Genomic DNA, 21,550 nt, shown 5'->3' on the forward strand with positions numbered 1-21,550 from the left:
GCCCCGGTGACCCGCGTCTGGGCGAGGCAAAATCTAGATCCTCGATTTGTACTTTTCATAGTGGTCTTTGAACTGCTCTTTGTCTGATCCCTCACCTAGTTAAAGTTAAAGTTAGGACCTGTTTGTCTTGGGAGACCCTACCAGAGGGCATAGAATCCCCCAGACAACATAGCTCCTAGGATCATTGGGACACGCAAACTCCTCTACCACGATAAGGTGGCAGCTCAGAAAGGAGGTTATATAAACATAACTCCAAAACCAAACATGCAATATGTCTAAACATGCCTGTAATATTGTATCTATGTGAGTTTAATAGGCTGTCCCCCCAAACTCCTTTGCATCCTTCAGTCCTTCCACACCGACATGCATGGCACCATGCAGTTCAATGGGTCCACTTCAGACCCCTTCAAAATCTGCTGTGGTGTCAAGCAGGGATGTGTGCTGGCGCCCACCCTGTTTGGGATCTTCTTTTCCCTCCTCCTGCGCCAAGCATTTGGTACAGCAACTGAAGGAGTCTACCTTCCCACAAGAACAGACGGTAGACTTTTCAACCTTGCCCGTCTGAAAGCCAAAACAAAGGTCAGGCCACTCGTCATCCGGGACATGCTGTTTGCTGACGACGCAGCAGTGGTAGCACACTCCCAGGAGCACCTGCAAACCCTAATGGACCAGTTCACCAAAGCCTGTCAGGACTTCAGCCTGACCATCAGTCTGAGCAAAACCAAGTTGATGGGACAGGGAACTGAACCTTTACCCTCTATCACCATCAACAACTACACCTTGGAAGTCGTAAACACCTTCACCTACCTCGGTTCCACCATCACAACATGTCGCTCGAAGCCGATAAATAAATATGACAGTATAACTGTCTTAACTGTCATACTAAATATGAAAATTATTTAAACATAACTCTTAAACCAAACATGCAATTTGTCTAATAATGCCTGTATTAATGTATATTTGTGAATTTTACTAGAAACATGTAGGTTTGTAAGATTTCCAAACACAAAACTTAGTTTTTTACTCGATATGACATTAATGTTCTTAAAACCTGAGAAAATGCGAAAAAAGCAATACAAAGGTATTCAAACATAACTCCTACACCAAACATGCAAAATATCTAATAATTTCCGAAATAATGTATCTTTCTGAGTTTTACTAGAATGATGAGCTTTTGTAAGGTTTGCAAACACAACAACTAGTTGTTTTACTCAATATGACAGTATAACTGTCTTAACTGTCATACTAAATATGAAATTTATATAAACATAACCCCAAAACCAAACATGCAATTTGTCTAATAATGCCTGTATTAATGTATCTATATGAGTTCTACTAGAATCAGGTGCTTTTGTAAGGTTTGCAAATACAAAAATGTGTTTTTACTCAATATGACAGTATTACTGTCACACTCAAAATGACAGTCATTCCAACATAACTCCTAAACCAAACATGCAACATTTCTAATAATGACTGAAATAATGTATCTTTGTGAGTTTTACTAGAAATAAATGATTTTGTAAGGTTTGCAAACACAAAAATTAGTTTTTTACTCACTTTGACAGTAATGTTCTTAGAATCCTGAGGTAATGCGAAAAAAAAACAATAAAAATGTATTCAAACTTAACTCTTAAACCAAAAATGCAAAATGTCTAATAATGCCTCAAATAATGTATCTTTGTGAGTTTTACTAGAAACATGGGCTTCAATGTAACCTCTGAGTATGTTAAGGTAACTTGCGGAGTAAAATATGAATACAATTATGTGTCAGGCCACGATAAATGACAATATTTCACATAAAATAATGTGGCTGGTCAGATAAAATGATGTGATGGACAACGTTAAATTGGCGGAGTCAAATTTGCCAAAATTTGCACTATCAAGTAATAGCCACATGGTGTCAGTATTGTCATGTTTGCGCTTGAGATGAATTCACAGCGGGTCTTTTTTGTGAATTCTCTTATAAAAAATTATAGAACCGTGCAATAGAAAATCAGAATCATACTGATGTATCATAGATTTATATCAAAAGACAGTTATTGTGATGCTTTATGTGTTGCACAGCTCCTCCTCTCCCTCCTCCTCCTTTCCAGGATGCAGGACTGTGCCTCCACACTAGTCTCGATCACCATCACCACAGGAATCTTTGCTCTCCTCCTTCTTAGCCCTCGCTATTTCTTTCTGTTTGTTTTGTTTTTGTTTTTGTTTTTGTTTTTTTGGCCAGCATGACGGAACTTGGACGTGTCATTTGGGGGTAACAATAGTAATGGTCCGTTTCAAATGTACATTTTTACCGAGCTGGAGTTGAGCTTTCATTCACAGTCCAAGTGGATCCACACAGCGGGATGGATGCAAATGGGTATGCAGTGGTGAAACTTTTTGTTGTGGGTTTGTTTGGTGAGTAATACAAAACACACAATCTTGTTTTGCAATATAGTCCCAACAAAATAACAATGCTCAGTTTTCTCTATTCTGCATGCATGTTTTGCGACTGATGTGTGACAGCATCACTAATGCACATTGATTCATACTCTGAAGTGTTTTTATTATTTTGAATAATCAAATAATTATTCAAAATAACTATTTAAATTATTTTGAATTAATACATAATCACTGTAATTGTGTATTAAGACACAATTACTATTGATGTCCTGTGTTGGATACTCAGGCCAGTGATTCCTAACCACTGTGTTGCGGCACTGTTAGTGTGTAATAAGAGGTATCATCAAGCCTGCCTCGGGAAATAATAAAAAAACAACTGCCCTGCGGCACACTTTGTCGTAAGTAATTTGTAAAATAAGTTTATTGGCTCAATTAAGGTAGGGGAACACTGGTGTAGGGCTTAATCAATTAATTTGATCCCCGTAAATGGATGGATGGATTGAATTACATTGGAAAAAAGCACCCATTTATATGATGTTGCTTCAATTAATCGTTAACTGTGTAACTATTAAAAATGGATAAAATCCAGATTGCATGGAATGCCCAAAACTATAAATACACTTATAGTGTCTGGCGCGGCCGCTGCAATATAGAGCACACATGGGAGCGGTTGAGTTTTCTATTTTTATTTTGTATTAAATGCAGAAATGTTGAAAGGGCCATTTCAATGTTGATGATGTGCATTTATTAGAAAAATGAATGAAGGTTAGGCAAGCAGAAAATTATTTGTTTATTTAAAATTGTTTCTTTATAATACGCATTGAGGCTATAAAGCGTGTTTTATACGATTAATCGAACAAACTAATCGATAGATTACTTGATTCCTAGAATAACCGGGAGCTGCAACCGTAGGGTTGCAGCTCCCTGGCATTTAATGTGTCTTTTATCAATTGTGGGTACACCTGTGTAGGTGTACCCACAATTGATAAAAGACACATTAAATGCCAGGTTTCGCTCAGTATTTTCTGCTACGTTTAGGGGTGCAACTCGGGGTGTAACAATTCATGTTGACAACAATTCGATTTGACTCTGAATTTGTAGTTGTCGGTACAATGCAAGAACGGTATTATTCTTTTTTAGAACGATAGAATCCAAAACAGTTCAATGAGTTGATATCGATTCAGTAACTTTTTAGCAAAAAAAATTCAAACGGGGTGAGTGTCAAATAAATACTGGACACTGCATGTGAAGGTTTCTTTAGTCCTGTTATTTCTTGCAAGGCAATTATTTTATACATGAGTTATGGACACAAACAAGCAAGTACACAACAATAATAGCCAATATTTTCACATTTTTTATTTGACTAAAGTGCCATCAACACTTTAGGTTGAATTAACAGGAGGAAGTAACTTTTTTTCCCAACTTTTCACTTGAAATGTAGGAATATATCTTGATCTGTTGATATACCAACCAATCGTTACACCCCTGGGACATTGTCGACAAATAACGACAATAACATTTGCCTTCGACAAATTATTTTGTCAAAAATAGTCTGTGACGTCATCACTAGTGTTTTTCTGCATGGAAGCGAGTCAGTGCAGCCACTCACAACAACATCACAGGGGAAAACATGTAAAGTGTGGGAAGATTTTATCCTAATCTAATATAAGGGGATCATCTTGAATGGAGACAAGTCAGCAACTGATGCTTTGAAATGGACACAGGTTTATAGTTGTTTTTGTTTTTCGTAACAGCCTAATTAGCAGCACAGTTACAGTATGAACACATATTTATGAAATAATTAGTCATCTTTGTTTGTTAGCACATGCCTGAAAATATCGTATACGGAATTTAAAAGCTGATGGCTAAATTAGAGCTACTGAATCTGTTTATGCTTCATAATCCGAATAGTCGACGAAACGAGTCGACTATCAAACTAGTTGTTAGTTATAGCCCTACTGTGTTTATTGAACGGAGTGATTTTTATTCATGTATTATTTACATGTATAGTATAATATAATTTTACAATTAGTTTGCACATTTTACGCCTTAATTTTGAGTAAAGTAGTAAATGGGTTGTACTTGTATAGCGCTTTTCTACCTTTTTAAGGAACTCAAAGCGCTTTGACACTATTTCCACATTCACCCATTCACACACACATTCACACACTGATGGTGGGAGCTGCCATGCAAGGTGTTAACCAGAACCCATCAGGCGCAAGGGTGAAGTGTCTTGCTCAAGGACACAACGGACGTGACTAGGATGGTAGAAGGTGGGGATTGAACCAGTAACCCTCAGATTGCTGGCACGGCCACTCTCCCAACTTCGCCACGCCGTCGCGTTGAGACCTAATCCATTGGCTATGGATGTATGCCGACAACCGGTATTTTTTGGTATTGGTTCCTGTTAAGATTGCTTGCCGCTATCTTAACACTAAAACACTAACCTTCAAACACTAAAACACTTCGGCAACACCCTTAGGTCAAACTGAACTGAAGACATACTTGCAAAGCTGCATGAAGGTATCGGAAACAAATGTATCAAGAGCAAGTCAACCATGATTACAACTTACATACAGGGGGGGGGTGGGAAGTGGGGGGCACTATTGCATATCACGCCCCAGCGGACAGAACTGACCTATATCACAGCCAATGGGAATTTTTGGATCTGGCTCATTATGGTGCCAAGAGGATTAAATCATGTATGAAAGTATGTTGCGACTCATGAGTTTATGTATTGAATTGGTTGGTGTGATAGTGTGCTCATTGTTGGGTGGTCTTGCCGTCACCGCCACCATGTGTGGGCAGGACTACACCATTGTTATTGTGGAGGCTTGATCTGCTAATGGTTGAGGAAACCCTGGCGCACAGGAGATAAATACATAAACTTGTGTCATAATCATAATAGTCCTCTGTGGATGTGTTTTTGCTTTAGCAACAAATAGATGATTTGACCAGGAAAAATATTTTGAATTCTGCAATTTTGTTGAACTATGTTGCTGCATATGCACTAAAATTATAAAAAAATATATTTTTAACTCCACATTTTGTGACACATTTTACACAGATTCCGAACTTTAAACCCAGATTCCGAACTAACAAAGGTCTTAACTCATTCTCTTTCTATGCCACATCAATGTGGAATGCGCTCCCAACAGGTATAAAAGAAAGGGCATCTCTATCCTCCTTCAAAACCGCTATAAAAGTTCACCTCCAGGCAGCTACAACCCTAAACTAACACCCTCCCCGGATTGCTAATAATCAAATGTAAACAATCAAATGCAGATTATTTTTCTTATGCCTTCTGATCTCTCTCTCTCTCTCTCTCTCTCTCTCTCTCTCTCTCTATGTCCACTACTTGATGTCCATATCCCCACCCCCCCTACCCCCCCACCCCACCCCCCCTCCACACTTCTGATTGTAAATAATGTAAATAATTCAATGTGATTATCTTGTGTGATGACTGTATTATGATGATAGTATATATGATAGTATATATCTGTATCATGAATCAATTTAAGTGGACCCCGACTTAAACAAGTTGAAAAACTTATTCGGGTGTTACCATTTAGTGGTCAATTGTACGGAATATGTACTTCACTGTGCAACCTACTAATAAAAGTCTCAATCAATCAAAAAACACATTTATACCATGTAATGGAAATAATGTAAAGCGTACAGTACAATGATTTCGACAGTGCTTTCAGGGAAATAGAAGGGATAGTGATCAAGAGGAGGGGGAGTCACTTAACTGCATTGTGTCACTAACAGTGGGAGACAATTGTTTAGTTATCAAGTTGATATTCTGCTTTGGCGCCACAACGCCTGGCACTGACTGACAGTGTTCAATGTCCACTTGACATGCAGCACAGGCTGCAGTATTGCAGACTGAACTTTATTTACCTGAAAGAAGCAAGGCTCAAAGAAAGAAAGAGAGAAGATGTTGTCTGTTTTTGTCCTTCACTTTGGACCTCCTCTCCATGGAGCTGTGGTCCGAGCAGACAAAATCAGTGTTCCATACATTAATTTAACTATAACGGCCAGCTTCAAATAAATTTGGACCACCACTTAAGTCAAACTGAACACTAGGTGGTGGTGTGCATTGTAACTCTGCTTCTTCACCTCTTGTACACCCCTGGTCTGCCAAAGAATACGAAGACACGGCAGGATGGACAATGTTCCCATTGTAGCTACTTATATTTAGCGAATATTCAGATCCCTCCAAATACTAGGGGTATAACAATATGTGTATCTTATTCAGATTTTTATAGTACAGATTCTACAAGTTGGACGTCAATGAATTTCCCACAGAGTCCGTATTACCAGGAAAAGACAGAAGGTGTTTCTTGTGTCAAATACAAGCTACACAACAGGCAAAGCATTCTTAACATGCAGGGCTAGGGATAATGTTTGATAAGAAATTTTTGAGTTCGAGCCCATTATCGAATCCTCTTATCGAACCGATTCCTTATCGATTCTCTTATCGAATCAAGATAGGTTGTTTTATATGGAAAAAAACACACAACATTTGGTTTAACAAAAGCTCACTTTTATTATATAAGAAAAAAATAAAATCTAATAAATAAATAAATATTGACTGTTACCCCCCTAAAAAAAAAAAAAAAAAATATTGACTGTTACTACCCAAAGTATATTAAGTGGGATTTTTCAGGGGAAAAAAATACAGTAACACAAAAACAACCTGTCTCTGTGAACACTATAGGTGTATAAATAATAATATAGTTTTAAATAAAATCCGTCCCTTGGGCACAAAACTGAAAATAATACAGCTCTCCAAAAAGTGCACTTCTGCTGCTATTGGAACATACTAACTACAGCTATTGGAACATACTAACTACAGCTATTGGAACATACTAACTACACACACTATGGCACTAAGAACGCAACAGTCATCAATCAACAATTCTTCTTCAAAAAAATTAGCATGTCTGCTTTTTCTGGATCAAGTCTGACCCTCTCTTCGCTAATCGTGTCACCAGCGGTCGAAAAAACACGTTCACTTGGCGTGGACACACAGATATGTTCGAGCAAGATCATATAGGAGGGGCAGAGTGTCTCTCTTACCAAACCACCAAATGGCAGTGTTGACCTGCATGTTGGTGCGAGGAAGGCCTCTGTACACCTGTATTTCCTGGTCTACTCTGCGTGGGATGCTCCTCTGTTTCATGGGCTGCAGTTCACTATCGTCCTCCGCTGGAAACAGGTCATCCAAGCAGGGAGTCCTCTTCTTCTTCACAGCAGGTGGACTCTGGCTGTCATCATCTGAAAAAGGATAAGTGGATAACGTTAACATTATCTTAATTCACATCTAGATTTCAATAATGAATAAAGCAAAATACGTCCTGGGCCAAAAATCACTTCACATTCTCAACTGCTCGCTAGTATTACCATATCTGAGTTATTGTGCAGAAATGTGGGGAAATAACTACAAATGTGCGCTACATTCGTTAACCTTGTTACAAAAAAGATCAATTAGACTGATACATATTGGATATAGAGAACATACAAACACTTTATTTATTGAGTCAAAAATATTAAAGTTAGATGATTTGGTAAAATTGCAAACAGCTAAAATGATGTACAAAGCAAACTGTAACCTGCTACCAAAGAATGTACAACAATTCTTCTCAACTGAAGAGGAGAAATATAAACTTAGAGGAAAATGTAATTTGAAACATTTGTATGCACGTATAACACTTACAACCTTTAGCATATCTGTATGTGGAATTAATTGATGGAATGGATTAAGTAAAGAAGTTAAACATTGTACTGATATGATCCAGTTTAAGAGGTTGTTCAAATGAATAGTGCTTACAAAGTACAAAGAATAAGAATTATGAGCAATACTTTCAACCTTATTGAAAATAAGATATTCTTCATCTCAGTATATTAATAATGACTAAATTAATTAATTACATATTACAAAACTGTTGTATATACTAATTCACAGATATTTTATTATAAAAAGGTCAGTAAATGATGTATATATTTGTAAACGCTATGAAGTGGGAAAGGGGTAGGATTAAATAAGCTTTACTTCTTCCGAATCCTGTAAAGTGAAATGATATGAAACTGTGATGTATTATACTGTAAGTGTGTTCATGTTCCAAATAAACTAAAGAAATAAAGAAATCACTATTTTATTAGACAGACTTGCAAACTCTGTAGTGGTGTAGGCTACAAGATACCGTTAACGTTATCAGACACATACAGAAAGGCTAACGTTAACATTACTGTTAGCCACTGACTATGCTTAAGTAACGTTAGTCTAGCTTATATTACTGCAGTCCTGGTTGACATAAGAGGTAACATTACTACAAGTGAGCACATATGGAAATTAACTGGCAACCGTTAACGTTAGTTACTCACCGGCGTCCCGCCTCTGTAACTGGGACTGGGGCAGCTGGCAGAAGAAGAGGGGCGTTCTTCGTTGTCTCTGTCGCTGCTTCTCCACGTGTCAAAGACACGACACGGTTCTCGAACTTTCAGGTTATGCGCAGCCTGCACATGTTTCAACATGCTTGTTGTGCTCCCCCCTTACACGAGAGCGAAGCCTGGCAATAATTGCATATTGCCGTTTCATCGTGGTATTTTTTTGTGAAATGAAGCCATGCCTTAGAGCGCTTTTTCCGGTCCATTGTTTTTCCTGCTTTCCCTATCTGCGCCTAATGACTGAGCTACGTGACGTCATTTCTTGTGATGTCCCATGGGGCATTTCTTGTGGGACAGGATTCGTTCCCAGGGATTCGAATAAAGAACCAACTTTTTGTCTTTAGTATTTTGGCCTCGATAACGGGTACCGGTACTCAAAAAGGGATTTGAGTTCATGGAATCGGTTCTTTTCTTATCGAACAACCGGGAGAACCGGTTTCGAACATCATCCCTATGCAGGGCACCTCCATCCGGGCCTGCATCCTAAAAAAGAAGTAAAAATAGAGGACAATATAAGGAGAACAACTGTAATGTTGACACCGATAGATAATTACTGTCTAAACTACTAAGACATAAAACAAAGTTTATTTATGTAGCCCTCAATCACAAGTGTCTCAAAGGGCTGCACAAAGCACTACGACATCCTCGGCTCGCATCCTGCATCAGAGCAAGAAAAAACTCAACCCACTGGGGGTAATGAGAAACCTTTGAGGGGACCACAGACGGGAAGTCTAGCAGCCCCATGTTGTACCAACTGTAATCTTTTAATGCTAGAAATAGGGAGACAGGGAAATATTATGTTACAGTAGACAAGACGAGGCGTAACAAACGCATGAAAAATGATCTCAGCGTCGGTGGTGGACATATTACAGAGATGAAAGAAGGTTGTTTTAGTAACACTCTTAATGTGTGACTCAAATGAGAGAGTTGGGTCGAAGATAATACAGAGATTCTTTACCGAGTCACTTTGTGTAATTGTTTTGTTGTCAAATATTAAGGTGGTATTATAAATAGGTGCCGATGTCTAGCAGGACCGATAATCAGCGTTTCCGTTTTCTTTGAGTTAAATTGTAAAAAGTTAGTGGACATCCATTGTTTGATTTCATTTAGACACGTCTCCAGGTGACTACAATCTGGCGTGTTGGTCAGCTTTAAGGGCATGTACAGTTGGGTGTCATCAGCATAACAATGAACGCTAACACTGTATTTGCGTATGATGTCACCTAGCGGCATCATGTAGATGCTGAAGAGTGCAGGGCCAAGAAGCACGTTACATTAACATACTACATTAACATAGGTCACACTGTATCCTGTCAGTAAGACAAACCGATACTCGTTTTGATACGTTCTAATAAAATGTTATGATAATACGATAGATCTAGTGCTTGTCAGGGGTGTCACCACCTCCAAAATTATGATACTTCCATATACTAAAGTAATGTCCGATCATTACCTTATAAAATTTGAAGTTTTGACTCATTGTCAACAAGCTAATAATAATAATAACTGCTATAGCGGCCGCAACATTAATGCTGCTACAACGATGACTCTTGCTGACCAACTGCCTTCGGTAATGGCACCATTCCCAAATGATGTTGGCTCTATTGATAACCTCACTAATAACTTTGACGTTGCCCTGCGCGAAACCATATGTACCGTATGTAAAAAAGGGACATATGTACCATATGTCCCTTTTTTGTAAAAAAAAAACATATGTATGTCCCTTTTTTGCTTTAGCACCGCTAAACAACATGTTTACTTGACCCACTTCCTGGGAAACTTATCAAGGAACTGTTTGTATTATTAGGTCCATCAGTGTTAAATATTATAAACTTATCACTTTCCTCCGGCACTGTTCCCCTAGAATTCAAAAAAGCGGTTATTCATCCTCTGCTCAAAAGACCTAACCTCGATCCCAACCTCATGGTAAACTACCGACCGGTCTCCCACCTTCCGTTTATTTTGAAAATTCTTGAAAAAATTGTTGCACAGCAGCTAAATGAACACTTAGTGTCTAACAATCTCTGTGAACCCTTTCAATCCGGTTTCAGGGCAAATCACTCTACGGAGACAGCCCTCGCAAAATTGACTAATGATCTATTGCTAACGATGGATTCTGATGCGTCATCTATGTTGCTGCTTCTTGATCTTAGCGCCGCTTTCGATACCGTCGATCATAATATTTTATTAGAGCGTATCAAAACACGTGTTGGTATGTCAGACTTAGCCTTGTCTTGGTTTAACTCTTATCTTACTGACAGGATGCAGTGCGTCTCCCATAACAATGTGACCTCGGACTATGTCAAGGTAACGTGCGGAGTTCCCCAGGGTTCGGTTCTTGTCCCTGCACTCTTTAGTATCTACATGCTGCCGCTAGGTGACATCATACGCAAATGCGGTGTTAGCTTTCACTGTTATGCTGATGACACTCAACTCTACATGCCCCTAAAGCTGACCAACACGCCGGATTGCAGTCAGCTGGAGGCGTGTCTTAATGAAATTAAACAATGGATGTCCACTAACTTTTTGCAACTCAACGCTAAGAAAACAGAAATGCTGATTATCGGTCCTGCTAGACACCGACATCTATTTAATAATACCACCTTAACATTTGACAACCAAAAAATTACACAAGGCGACTCGGTAAAGAATCTGGGTATTGTCTTCGACCCAACTCTCTCCTTTGAGTCACACATTAAGAGTGTTACTAAAACGGCCTTCTTTCATCTCCGTAATATCGCTAAAATTCGTTCCATTTTGTCCACTAGCGACGCTGAGATTATTATTCATGCGTTCGTTACGTCTAGTCTCGATTACTGTAACGTATTATTTTCGGGTCTCCCTATGTCTAGCATTAAAAGATTACAGTTGGTACAAAATGCGGCTGCTAGACTCTTGACAAGAACAAGAAAGTTTGATCATATTACGCCTATACTGGCTCACCTGCACTGGCTTCCTGTGCACTTAAGATGCGACTTTAAGGTTTTACTACTTACGTATAAAATACTACACGGTCTAGCTCCATCCTATCTTGCTGACTGTATTGTACCATATGTCCCGGCAAGAAATCTGCGTTCAAAGAACTCCGGCTTATTAGTGATTCCCAGAGCCCAAAAAAAGTCTGCGGGCTACAGAGCGTTTTCTGTTCGGGCTCCAGTACTCTGGAATTCCCTCCCGATAACAGTTAGAGATGCTACCTCAGTAGAAGCATTTAAGTCCCATCTTAAAACTAATTTGTATACTCTAGCCTTTAAATAGACCCCCCTTTTTTTAGACCAGTTGATCTGCCATTTTCTTTTCTCCTTTGCCCCCTCGCCGGGTTATTCCGGTTCCGGTGACCATGGATGAGGTGCTGGCTGTCCAGAGTTGGGACCCGGGGTGGACCGCTCGTCTGTGCATCGGTTGGGGACGTCTCTGCGCTACTGACCTGTCTCCGCTCGGGATGGTCTCCTGCTGGCCCAACTATGGACTGGACTCTCACTGTTATGTTGGATCCACTAGGGACTGTACTTAGAGGGGGGGTTACCCACATATGCGATCCTCCCCAAGGTTTCTCATAGTCATTCACATCGACATCCCTTGTGTGGGCTCTGTGCCGAGGATGTCGTTGTGGCTTGTGCAGCCCTTTGAGACCTTTGTGATTTAGGGCTATATAAATAAACATTGATTGATTGACTGATTGATTGAATACAAAAATCTCCTTAAAAACTTCGTAAGTGGGCCTAAGAACAAAATTTGTTTTTAAGAACGGTTGCTGAATGGGGCCCAATGATCTGATGTTTAAAAAGCCCATAGTATAGGTAGTGGGCTGTAATAGTGATCCAAAGTGTTCTCCTCTCTGGTCGGGCATTTAATAAACTGCCTATACTTGGGTAATTCCTGGCTCAAATTTCCCTTGTTAAAGTCACCAAGTACGATAACAAGAGAGTACGGAAAAGACCGTTCCACATGTAAGATCTGGCCTGCAAGCGTGCGCTGAGCGTCATGCACGTCCGCGCCGGGCGGTATGTAGACCACCACCAGATGAATGAAACAATCTCACGCGGTGAGTGAAAGGGCTTACAGTGAATGAAAATATATTCCAGAGCAGGAGAGCAGTGTTGGGATATCACCGTCACATCTGTACACCAGTTGTTGTTGATGAAGAAGCAGACTCCTCCGCCTCTTTTTTTGCCGGAGAGCCCCGCGTCTTGGTCCACGCGGAAAAGATGAAAGCCCTCCAGTTGAACCGCGCTGTCCGGGACACTCACGCTCAGCCACGTCTCCGTGAAGCACAAAACACAAGATGATGAAAAGTCCTTGTTTCTTCTCATCAGCAACGCTAGCTCGTTCATCTTGTTGGCAAGTGAGCGGACGTTGGAGAGAAAGATGGCAGGTAAGGGCGTACGTAATCCCCGTCTGCGGAGACGGACAAGGGCGCCCGCTCGCTTTCCTCTTCAGTTTGGTTTCCCTCTTTTGATCAAAGAATGGACCAAATCCGCAGCTGACACTAAGATGACCGGTAATAAGTCCGTAGGGGTGATGGATCTGATGTTCAGTAGCTCTTCGCGGGTGTAAGAGCATGCGAACACACAATTTACGCACAAAAACAAACAAAACAGAGCGCACGAGAGCACCGAGGCAGCCGTGATCGGCGCCATGATCATCAGATTATTTCTGCAGGTGGCAGGACCTGGAGCTATACTGGAAGTCTGGTGTATACAGGGTGAACAGGAATGGAGACAGGACAGTCCCTTGTGGAGCACCTACACTACTGACGAAAGTATCCGACAGGGAGCTCCTGTCAGACAAGTAGTCAGTGATCCAGGAGACACTGGGTGAACTGACACCCTTCCTAAGCAACATGTCGTCAGTCATCAGAATTGGCTGGATGGTGTTAAAGGCACTGGAGAAATCAAAGAACATGATCCTCCCAGCATACACGTGGGAGTGAGCACAATGCAGCAGGTAGATAACATTGATGACCCCAACATGGGGTTGATACGCAAACTGTAGAATGTCCAGGGAAGGAGCCACCAGGGCTCTCAGCTGAGCCAGCACAAGTCTCTCAAGGTCCTTCATGACATGAGACGTCAGGGCAACCGATCTGAAGTCATTCAAGCCAGATGGGATGGGCTTCTTGGGCACCGGCACTATGCAGGATGTTTTCCATAGCGCTGGTATCCTTTCTAACTTCAGACTCAGGTTGAAGATAAAGTGCAGGATCTCAGTCAGCTGCGCAGCACAAGTCTTCAGAACCCAGGGGTTGACATGGTCAGGGCCTGCTGACTTGGCTGGGTAGACCCTCTCCAGCTGTCGTCTCACATGGCCAGGTGTCAGATACACAGGGCTGTCTTTCTCAGTGGGGGTGAAAGAGGGGGGATGTGAAGGCAAAAGTGTAGGAGTTTGTGGATTGTTCGTCTGGAGAGCTTTTTGGCTCTATTTGCACCCCCTTCCTGCTGCCTGGCTTTGTTGGTGTTAAAGGACTAAGTCAGTGATTTTCAACCTTTTTTGAGCCGCGGCACACTTTTTATATTTACAAAATCCTGCGGCACACCACCAACCAAAATGACACTCTAACACAGTATATAATACATATAGTTAATAATATAGTTTCTAAATGTATTTATACTCACCTAGTGTGAAACTTGGGTCTGAGCATCTAATTTACAATGGCTTTACAAGCTCGCAGTATTAATGTTTCTGCCACAGTGTGGGATTTTTTGATTTAGCTACGAGTTCAGCAACAAGATAGCTAGCTTTGAGGGCTCTCTCGTTTACCTTTGTGGTTTTTCTCAGAAAAGTTGCCTGTTTCTCATTGTTTGTACGTAAGCGTACAAAATAGTCCATCGGCTTGTGTTGAACGGAAGGGTGTTTAGTTTGGAGATGGCGTTTAAGCTTGCTTGGCACAATGGCGCTATTGGATAGCTCCTTTCTTTTACCATCAATTGATTAACGTGGACCCCGACTTAAACAAGTTGAAAAACTTATTCGGGTGTTACCATTTAGTGGTCAATTGTACGGAATATGTACTGTACTGTGCAATCTACTAATACAAGTTTCAACCAATCAATCAAAAACTCACCACACACCAAGCACTGCGGAGTCGGTGCTGTCGCATCCCCGGTGAAAGTAAATCCAAATGAATGATAGCTTTCGCTGTATTGCCTCGAGCTCACCGTCTTGTCTTTTTTTATTTTGTCGACCACTCATACTAGGGCTTTCATTTGGGTCTGAATTTTGTGCAGGACCCTGTTCGGCATTTGCATTTTCCCTTCTCAAAAACGTCTTCATCACTGTCACTTGCTCGCCTCCTCTTGCTGCGATCCCAAACGGTCTGTGTCACGTGTTGCGCAGCGCTAACTCGATTGTCTTTACAGGTATGTATCGCCCTCTGCTGCCACCTACTGAAATAGATGAGTATTACATTATCTGCCGCACTTTATTATAGCACAGACACCCAACAATGGTTAATTAGGAGATATTAAATAATTTCCCACGGCACACCTGACGATCTCTCACGGCACACTAGTGTGCCGCGGCACATATCAAAAGATGATTCTTAGTTTTTATTCTAATTAGTGTCCAATAAGCCCAAATAGCAAAGAGAAATAAAAAAAGCATGTAAACAAACAGCTTGGGCCTTAAGGTTTTTAAACGATGGTTTAGTGTGGCTTAGGCTAAATAATTATTCGTTTAAGGGGTTAAACGACTTAGTGTAGACATGGCCTAAGACAAACCACAATAAGGTGGCAATCTCTCAGGGGAAAACTAAAAAATTTAAGTAAAATAAAGTCAGGGCTTTCCCTATATGTATCTGAACATGGCGTGGCATCACGGCTAAAATGAAACCACCACACCTTAAAAATTAGGATTTTTTTCAAGTGGAAACAATTTAAAGTAATATTATGTATTAGTAGATATATAGTCTATATTATTGAAGCGCTTGTGATGCCCAGAAAATGTGTCCACTGAAAAACGTTGATTACCTATAAGCAAGACGCACGCAGGTGTCCAAAGCCTCGGGTAGTAAGACTAGGCGCCACCCGCTCGATCGCACCTTTGCTCTGGCGGCTGGTGACTTGGGCGATGGGGCGGCGGCTCTGCAATGGCCGGTCGTGCACAGCCCCACTTTGCACTCCAGCAAGCCCGCCGAGCCCTCAGAGCAAATCCTTGTCTTGAAGTTATGGATCTGACTTGCCGACTTTGCTTACCCTCATTGTTTTAACATGTTATGCCAGATATACAGCAGTAGCGATTGCTAAAGGATGCAAGGGAAGTTCAGCTACACCTAAAATATAAACAAGTGGTCAAATATGTCTGTGTTTGCATTTCATTAACTCGATGCAAACCTCTCTGTCTCCTCCCTCCACTAACACCCAATGTCCTGCACGCCTCTCACGGTTTATCAACGTCCAGACACCTGCTAAGTTTTACTCTGCTTTTGCTGCCGCCCAAAACACCAGGGCAGGTGAGATGCTGTCATCAGACCCAGAGGAGCTTACGTCCGTGTTCAACTCCACCTGCCTTTCTGTTCTGGACTCTATTGCTCCTTTCAAGCTGAAAAAGTCCAAACCCAAGAACACGGCTTGGCTCAACGAGACCACCAGAGCAAAGAGGAGAGCATGGAGACAGGCGGAGCGGAGGTGGAAGAAAGATGGTCTGCAGGTCTCTCTTGAGATACTGAGGGACAGACAGAAGAGCTACCACAAGGTGGTTAAAGCTGAGAGAGACAAGTTCTTTGCCAGTCTCATTGCCAATGCTCCAAACTCCAGAATTATATTCAGAACCATCAATTCTGTTGTCCCCCCCCCCACCCCCACTGTTATCCAGGATGCATCCCCTACAAAGTGTGATGAGTTTCTGTTGTTTTTCTCAGATAAAGTAAACACCACCAGAAGCAACATCCCACCTCCCACCCGGGACTTAGCTGTTACTCTGAGTTGCTCATCCACTTTCTCCATGTTCAGCTCCATCTCCCTTTCATCCTTCTCTAAGATGGCCACCGCCTTGATACCAGCCACATCCCCTCAGCACCCCGTCCCTGCCCTCCTCCTTAAGGTGGTTATTGATGCAGTAGGTCCCCACATCCTGTCCATCATCAACTGCTCCCTGGCCACAGGTATAGTCCCATCATGCCTAAAAGAAACAGTGTTCCAACCCCTTCTTAAGAAAGCCAACCTAGATCCCACTCACCCCAGCAACTACCGACCCATCTCAAAATTACCATGTATGTCTAAACTGTTAGAAAAGGTCATCCTCAGCCAGCTGCAGCCCTATCTCCAACACAACAACATACTGGAGAAATTTCAGTCCGGATTTAGAGCCAGCCACAGCACTGAGTCCGCCCTCTTGAAGGTGTTAAACAACCTTCTCCTCATCACTGACTCTGGGAAATGTGCTGCACTGGTTCTCCTGGACCTCAGTGCACCGTTCGATACTATAGATCATACTGATCTCCTGGACCACCTCCAACATGGGGCGGCATCACTAACACAGCCCTGTCCTGGTTTACGTCTTACCTCAACAACAGAACCTTCTCTGTGAACATAGCCAACCATTCCTCCCGCTATGCCAACCTCACCTGTGGGGTCCCTCAGGGCTCAATCAGGTCCCATCCTGTTCTCCATCTACATGCTCCCCCTCAGCCAAGTCATTCATCGCCAGAAAATTTCCTTTCACTGCTACGCTGACGATACTCAAATCTATCTTCCACTCAAGACAGATGATCCCTCTGGGCTGGACCTTTTGAAAGACTGCTTGCGGGACATAAAAGAGTGGATGTCACAAAGCTTCCTGCAGCTCAATGACACCAAGAGTGAAATTCTTCTGTTTGGCAACTCCACCTCGGTCAGTCAGATCAGAAAGAATTTGGGAAGTTTGGCCACTCTTGAAAAACCCCATGTCAAAAACTTTGGGGTCATATTCGACCCAGACCTCAAGTTTGACAAGCAAGTGAAATCTGTGGTGAAATCCTGTTTTTTCCAACTATGCACAATAGCCAAGATCAAGTCTTTCCTCTCCCCCAGTGACCTACGGAGGGTTGTGTTGATGCTCATCTTCTCTAGACTGTAGACTGGACTATTGCAATGCCCTCTATGCTGGGGTCACCGGCAAGACCATCCATAGCATGCAGCTAGTACAAAATGCAGCTGCCAGGCTGGTGACAGGCGCAAAAATGAGGGAACACATTTCTCCCATCCTCTCCTCCCTTCACTGGCTCCCAGTAAAGCGCAGAGTGAAATTTAAGATTGTCACGTATGTCTTCAAAGCGCTCAATGGTCTCGCCCCAGCTTACATTAAAGATCTCCTGGACCAACCGACCAGCTCCAGGCTTGATCGTTGCCTTAGATCGGACAACCAGATGACCCTGAAGGTCCCACGGTAAAATCTAGTGACACAGGGAGACCGTGCTTTCTCAGTGATGGCACCCAGGCTATGAAATAAGCTCCCTCTGAATATTAAGTCCGCCACCACTCTGGACTCTTTTAGAGCACAGCTTAAAACTCACCTCTTTACCGCAGGTGACTTTTGATTTATGTGTTCATTGTGAGTCTTAAATGTTTAGTTCAGATTCCTTTGTGTGTCTCAGTCTCTGTTTCTGTTTTTTTGTTTCTCCACTCATTGGGGGGCGCATAATAAATGAAAATAACATAACATAACATAACATACAGTATGTGTTTACTTTTGTTTAGAATCAGCTACTTACACGTTGGCGCAATTTTTTTTCATTGATGTAGTAGCGTCACAGTGCTGCAACCAAACTAGACAATCAATGGATGAATAATCAACTTTGTCCCACCCATGGACGCTGAGCCAATTAATAAGAGTGAACGAAAGGGGTCGAACTGCTTCCCCCTGTCTTTGATTGAAAGCAAAATGAGCGAATCAGCAATCTTGTATTATAAAACACTGCCAAAGCATTTAGCAACGTTCATTCCGTTGTTCCTATTGGTATTGACACAATACGAAGGTCCTGAGTTCAATCCCGGGCCCGGGATCTTTCTGTGCGGACTATGCATGTTCTCCCTGTGACTGCGTAGGTTCCCTCCGGGTACTCCGGCTTCCTCCTACCTCCAAAAACATGCACTTGAGGATAGGTTGATTGGCGACACTAAAAATTAGCCGAAGTGTGTGAATGTGAGTGTGAATGTTGTCTGTCTATCTGTGTTGGCCCTGCGATGAGGTGGCGACTTGTCCACGGTGTACCCCGGGGACAAGGGACAAGCGGTAGAAATGGATGGATGGATAGGTATATTTTTTTAGGTGAGGTTTTCTTTGTAAAATTTAGCATGTTTATATCTTTTATCTGGTATTGGAGACTGTAATCATGTTTAAAGAGTATCTGAAAAATAACTTCCCCTACTTCAAAGACCAGCAGCTGCAAAGGGTATACAGCCTGTGTTACTTTGTATAAAATAATAATCATAAATTAAAGATGCGAGCAGCGTTGAAAGGGCGCTTGCCCCCTTTGCACCACGGAGTTCACGCAGGTCGACCGGCACACATGATGCTTGCGTTCAAGTCCCACCCAACGCTCCGACCCGCCATTAAAACTTCCAGGAAGATCGGAGCATGTGTAAGGAAGTTATGACAGTTATAATTTTTTGTCTACATGCTCCAATCACCCTGAACCACCATAAACCAATTCAGAGTGATTGGAGCATGTATACGGCAGTTATGAGAGTTTACTATTTTCACCACTAGGGGGCGATAAAGGTGTCGTAGTAGTTTTGCTGTTGCGTCCCATCCAACACCCAAACCAACCATAACACATTTCAGGACGATGGAGTAACTGGACGGAAGTAATGACAGTTGTAATTTTTCACCACAAGGGGGCGATAAAGACACCATACTAATAATGCAGTTGCGTCCCATTAAACATTTCAGGAAGTTTGGAGCATGTGGACGGAAGTTATGACATTTATAATTTCTTACCACAAGTGCCCCCTTAAAGGCGCCGCACTAGCAATGCAGTTGTGTCCCACTCATCGACGTCCCGTTGGGGTTGTGAGTTTTTCCTTGCCCTTATGTGGGCTCTGTACCGCGGATGTCGTTGTGGCTTGTGCAGCCCTTTGAGACACCTGTGATTTAGGGCTATATAAATAAACATTGATTGATTGATTGATTGATCAACACCCCACCACTTTAAAACATTTCAGGAAAAACAGAGCATGTGTAAGGACATCATGACATTTATAATTTTTCACCGCAATTGGGTATTCATGCCGTCAGGTCACATCCAACACCCTGACCCACCATAACAAAATTAGGAAAATTGGAGCATGTGGACAGACGTTACGACAGTTATAATTTCCTACCACAATGGGCCAATAAAGGTGCCGACCCACCATTAAAAATGTCAAGAAGATCGGAGCATGTGTAAGGAAGTTATGACTGATATATTTCACCACCAGGCGGCAATAATTGCTCCACAGTTGTCATCCAGTTAAGTCGTACCCTACTCCACAACCCACCACCAAAAATTTAGGAAGTTACAGTTTTTATAGTTTTCCACCAGAAGGGTGGATACTGTCACAACTGCAGCAATGCAATTGCAACCCACCTATTGCCCTGAATCACCATCAAAAATTTGGGGAAGATTGCAGCATATGGAAGGAAGTTATGACAGTTATAATTTTTCACCACAATGGGGCGATGGTAGGGTCAATTATAAAATCTAGGCATGGCATGACCCTGTAACCTGACTCTCACCAGACCCTTGTAGTTCGCTGAGCTCAACACAAGGGTCTGGGCTCAAAAGCATTGCAAACTCCTTCCAGATAGCAAAAGATAATTAACCAATCAGGATCGCCGGGCGGGATTTCATAGATGTGACGTAGCGCCGTCACATCTATGTCCATTGTCGTTTGATTCAAAACGACAATGGCGGCATGGATCGAGGAGTCGTGTGCTGACATTGATTCTGCTATTGCAACTGTTTTGCGACATCGATCGAATATTAATTATTTAAAAGATGAACAGAGAACGGTTTTGAAGGCATTTATTGGTGGCTAGGATGTTTTGGTTACTCTTCCGACCGGGTTTGGATTTCCCAGCGTCACGGGTTAATTTCCATGTGAGTGGTTGAAGTAGCACTTTTGATTCAAGATAACGGACAAGTGGTTTATCCAATCACATACAATGATTTTTTTACAAGGTCCTGAAATACATCTCCTATTGAGAACTCCCAGATTCTTGTGTGGAGCTCAGCGAACGACAAGGATCTGGCGAGAGTCAGGTTAATGACCCTGACCTTAAAGCCTAATGTCAGTTTGAAGGAAGATCCGACCATCTAAAAAGAAGTAATGGCAGTTTGATTGGTAATGGCGTGCGGCAGTTTTCAAAGTTAGGCTCCACCTACTGCGGATGGCTATAAACAAGTACTGACCCATCAGTCACTTCAGGGTGCCATCAACATCATATCTACCAATTATGATAAAGATCTGAACTTGTAGAGCCGAGTTATTAACATGTTGTGTTATATGGCGAGCCATTAGATCAACGTTTGGCGAGTTTGTTAAAGTACTACCCTTTGTTTTGTCAAAAAATGGCCAAAAAAACATTGGAGCCAACACGCCCACATCTTTTGGCGTAGGCAAAAAAACGTTTGCAATTTATCATTATGTGTAGTGTCTGTAATTCTAACCGCGACTCATTAGTTCAAAGTCCCTAGGAGGAATTTGTTAAAATACGACCCCTTTGTGTTGCCAGAAAATGGCAGACAGAAACCAAG

The 21,550-nt window shown here is 41.9% G+C and overlaps 1 protein-coding gene across 1 annotated transcript in view; it reads left to right on the forward strand.

Annotated features, from left to right (window-relative positions):
* Positions 1-2,128: 2,128 nt before the first annotated feature.
* LOC133630130 (receptor activity-modifying protein 3-like) overlaps positions 2,129-21,550 on the forward strand; it is a 109,695-nt gene continuing 90,273 nt past the window's right edge. Inside the window, exon 1 of the mRNA XM_062021471.1 lies at positions 2,129-2,397. Coding sequence (XP_061877455.1) covers positions 2,346-2,397 — 52 coding nt within the window. The 5' untranslated portion in view covers positions 2,129-2,345. The remainder of the gene's footprint in view (positions 2,398-21,550) is intronic.

This window comes from Entelurus aequoreus, linkage group LG15 (assembly GCF_033978785.1).
Source record: "Entelurus aequoreus isolate RoL-2023_Sb linkage group LG15, RoL_Eaeq_v1.1, whole genome shotgun sequence".
NCBI classification, from domain to species: domain Eukaryota; kingdom Metazoa; phylum Chordata; class Actinopteri; order Syngnathiformes; family Syngnathidae; genus Entelurus; species Entelurus aequoreus.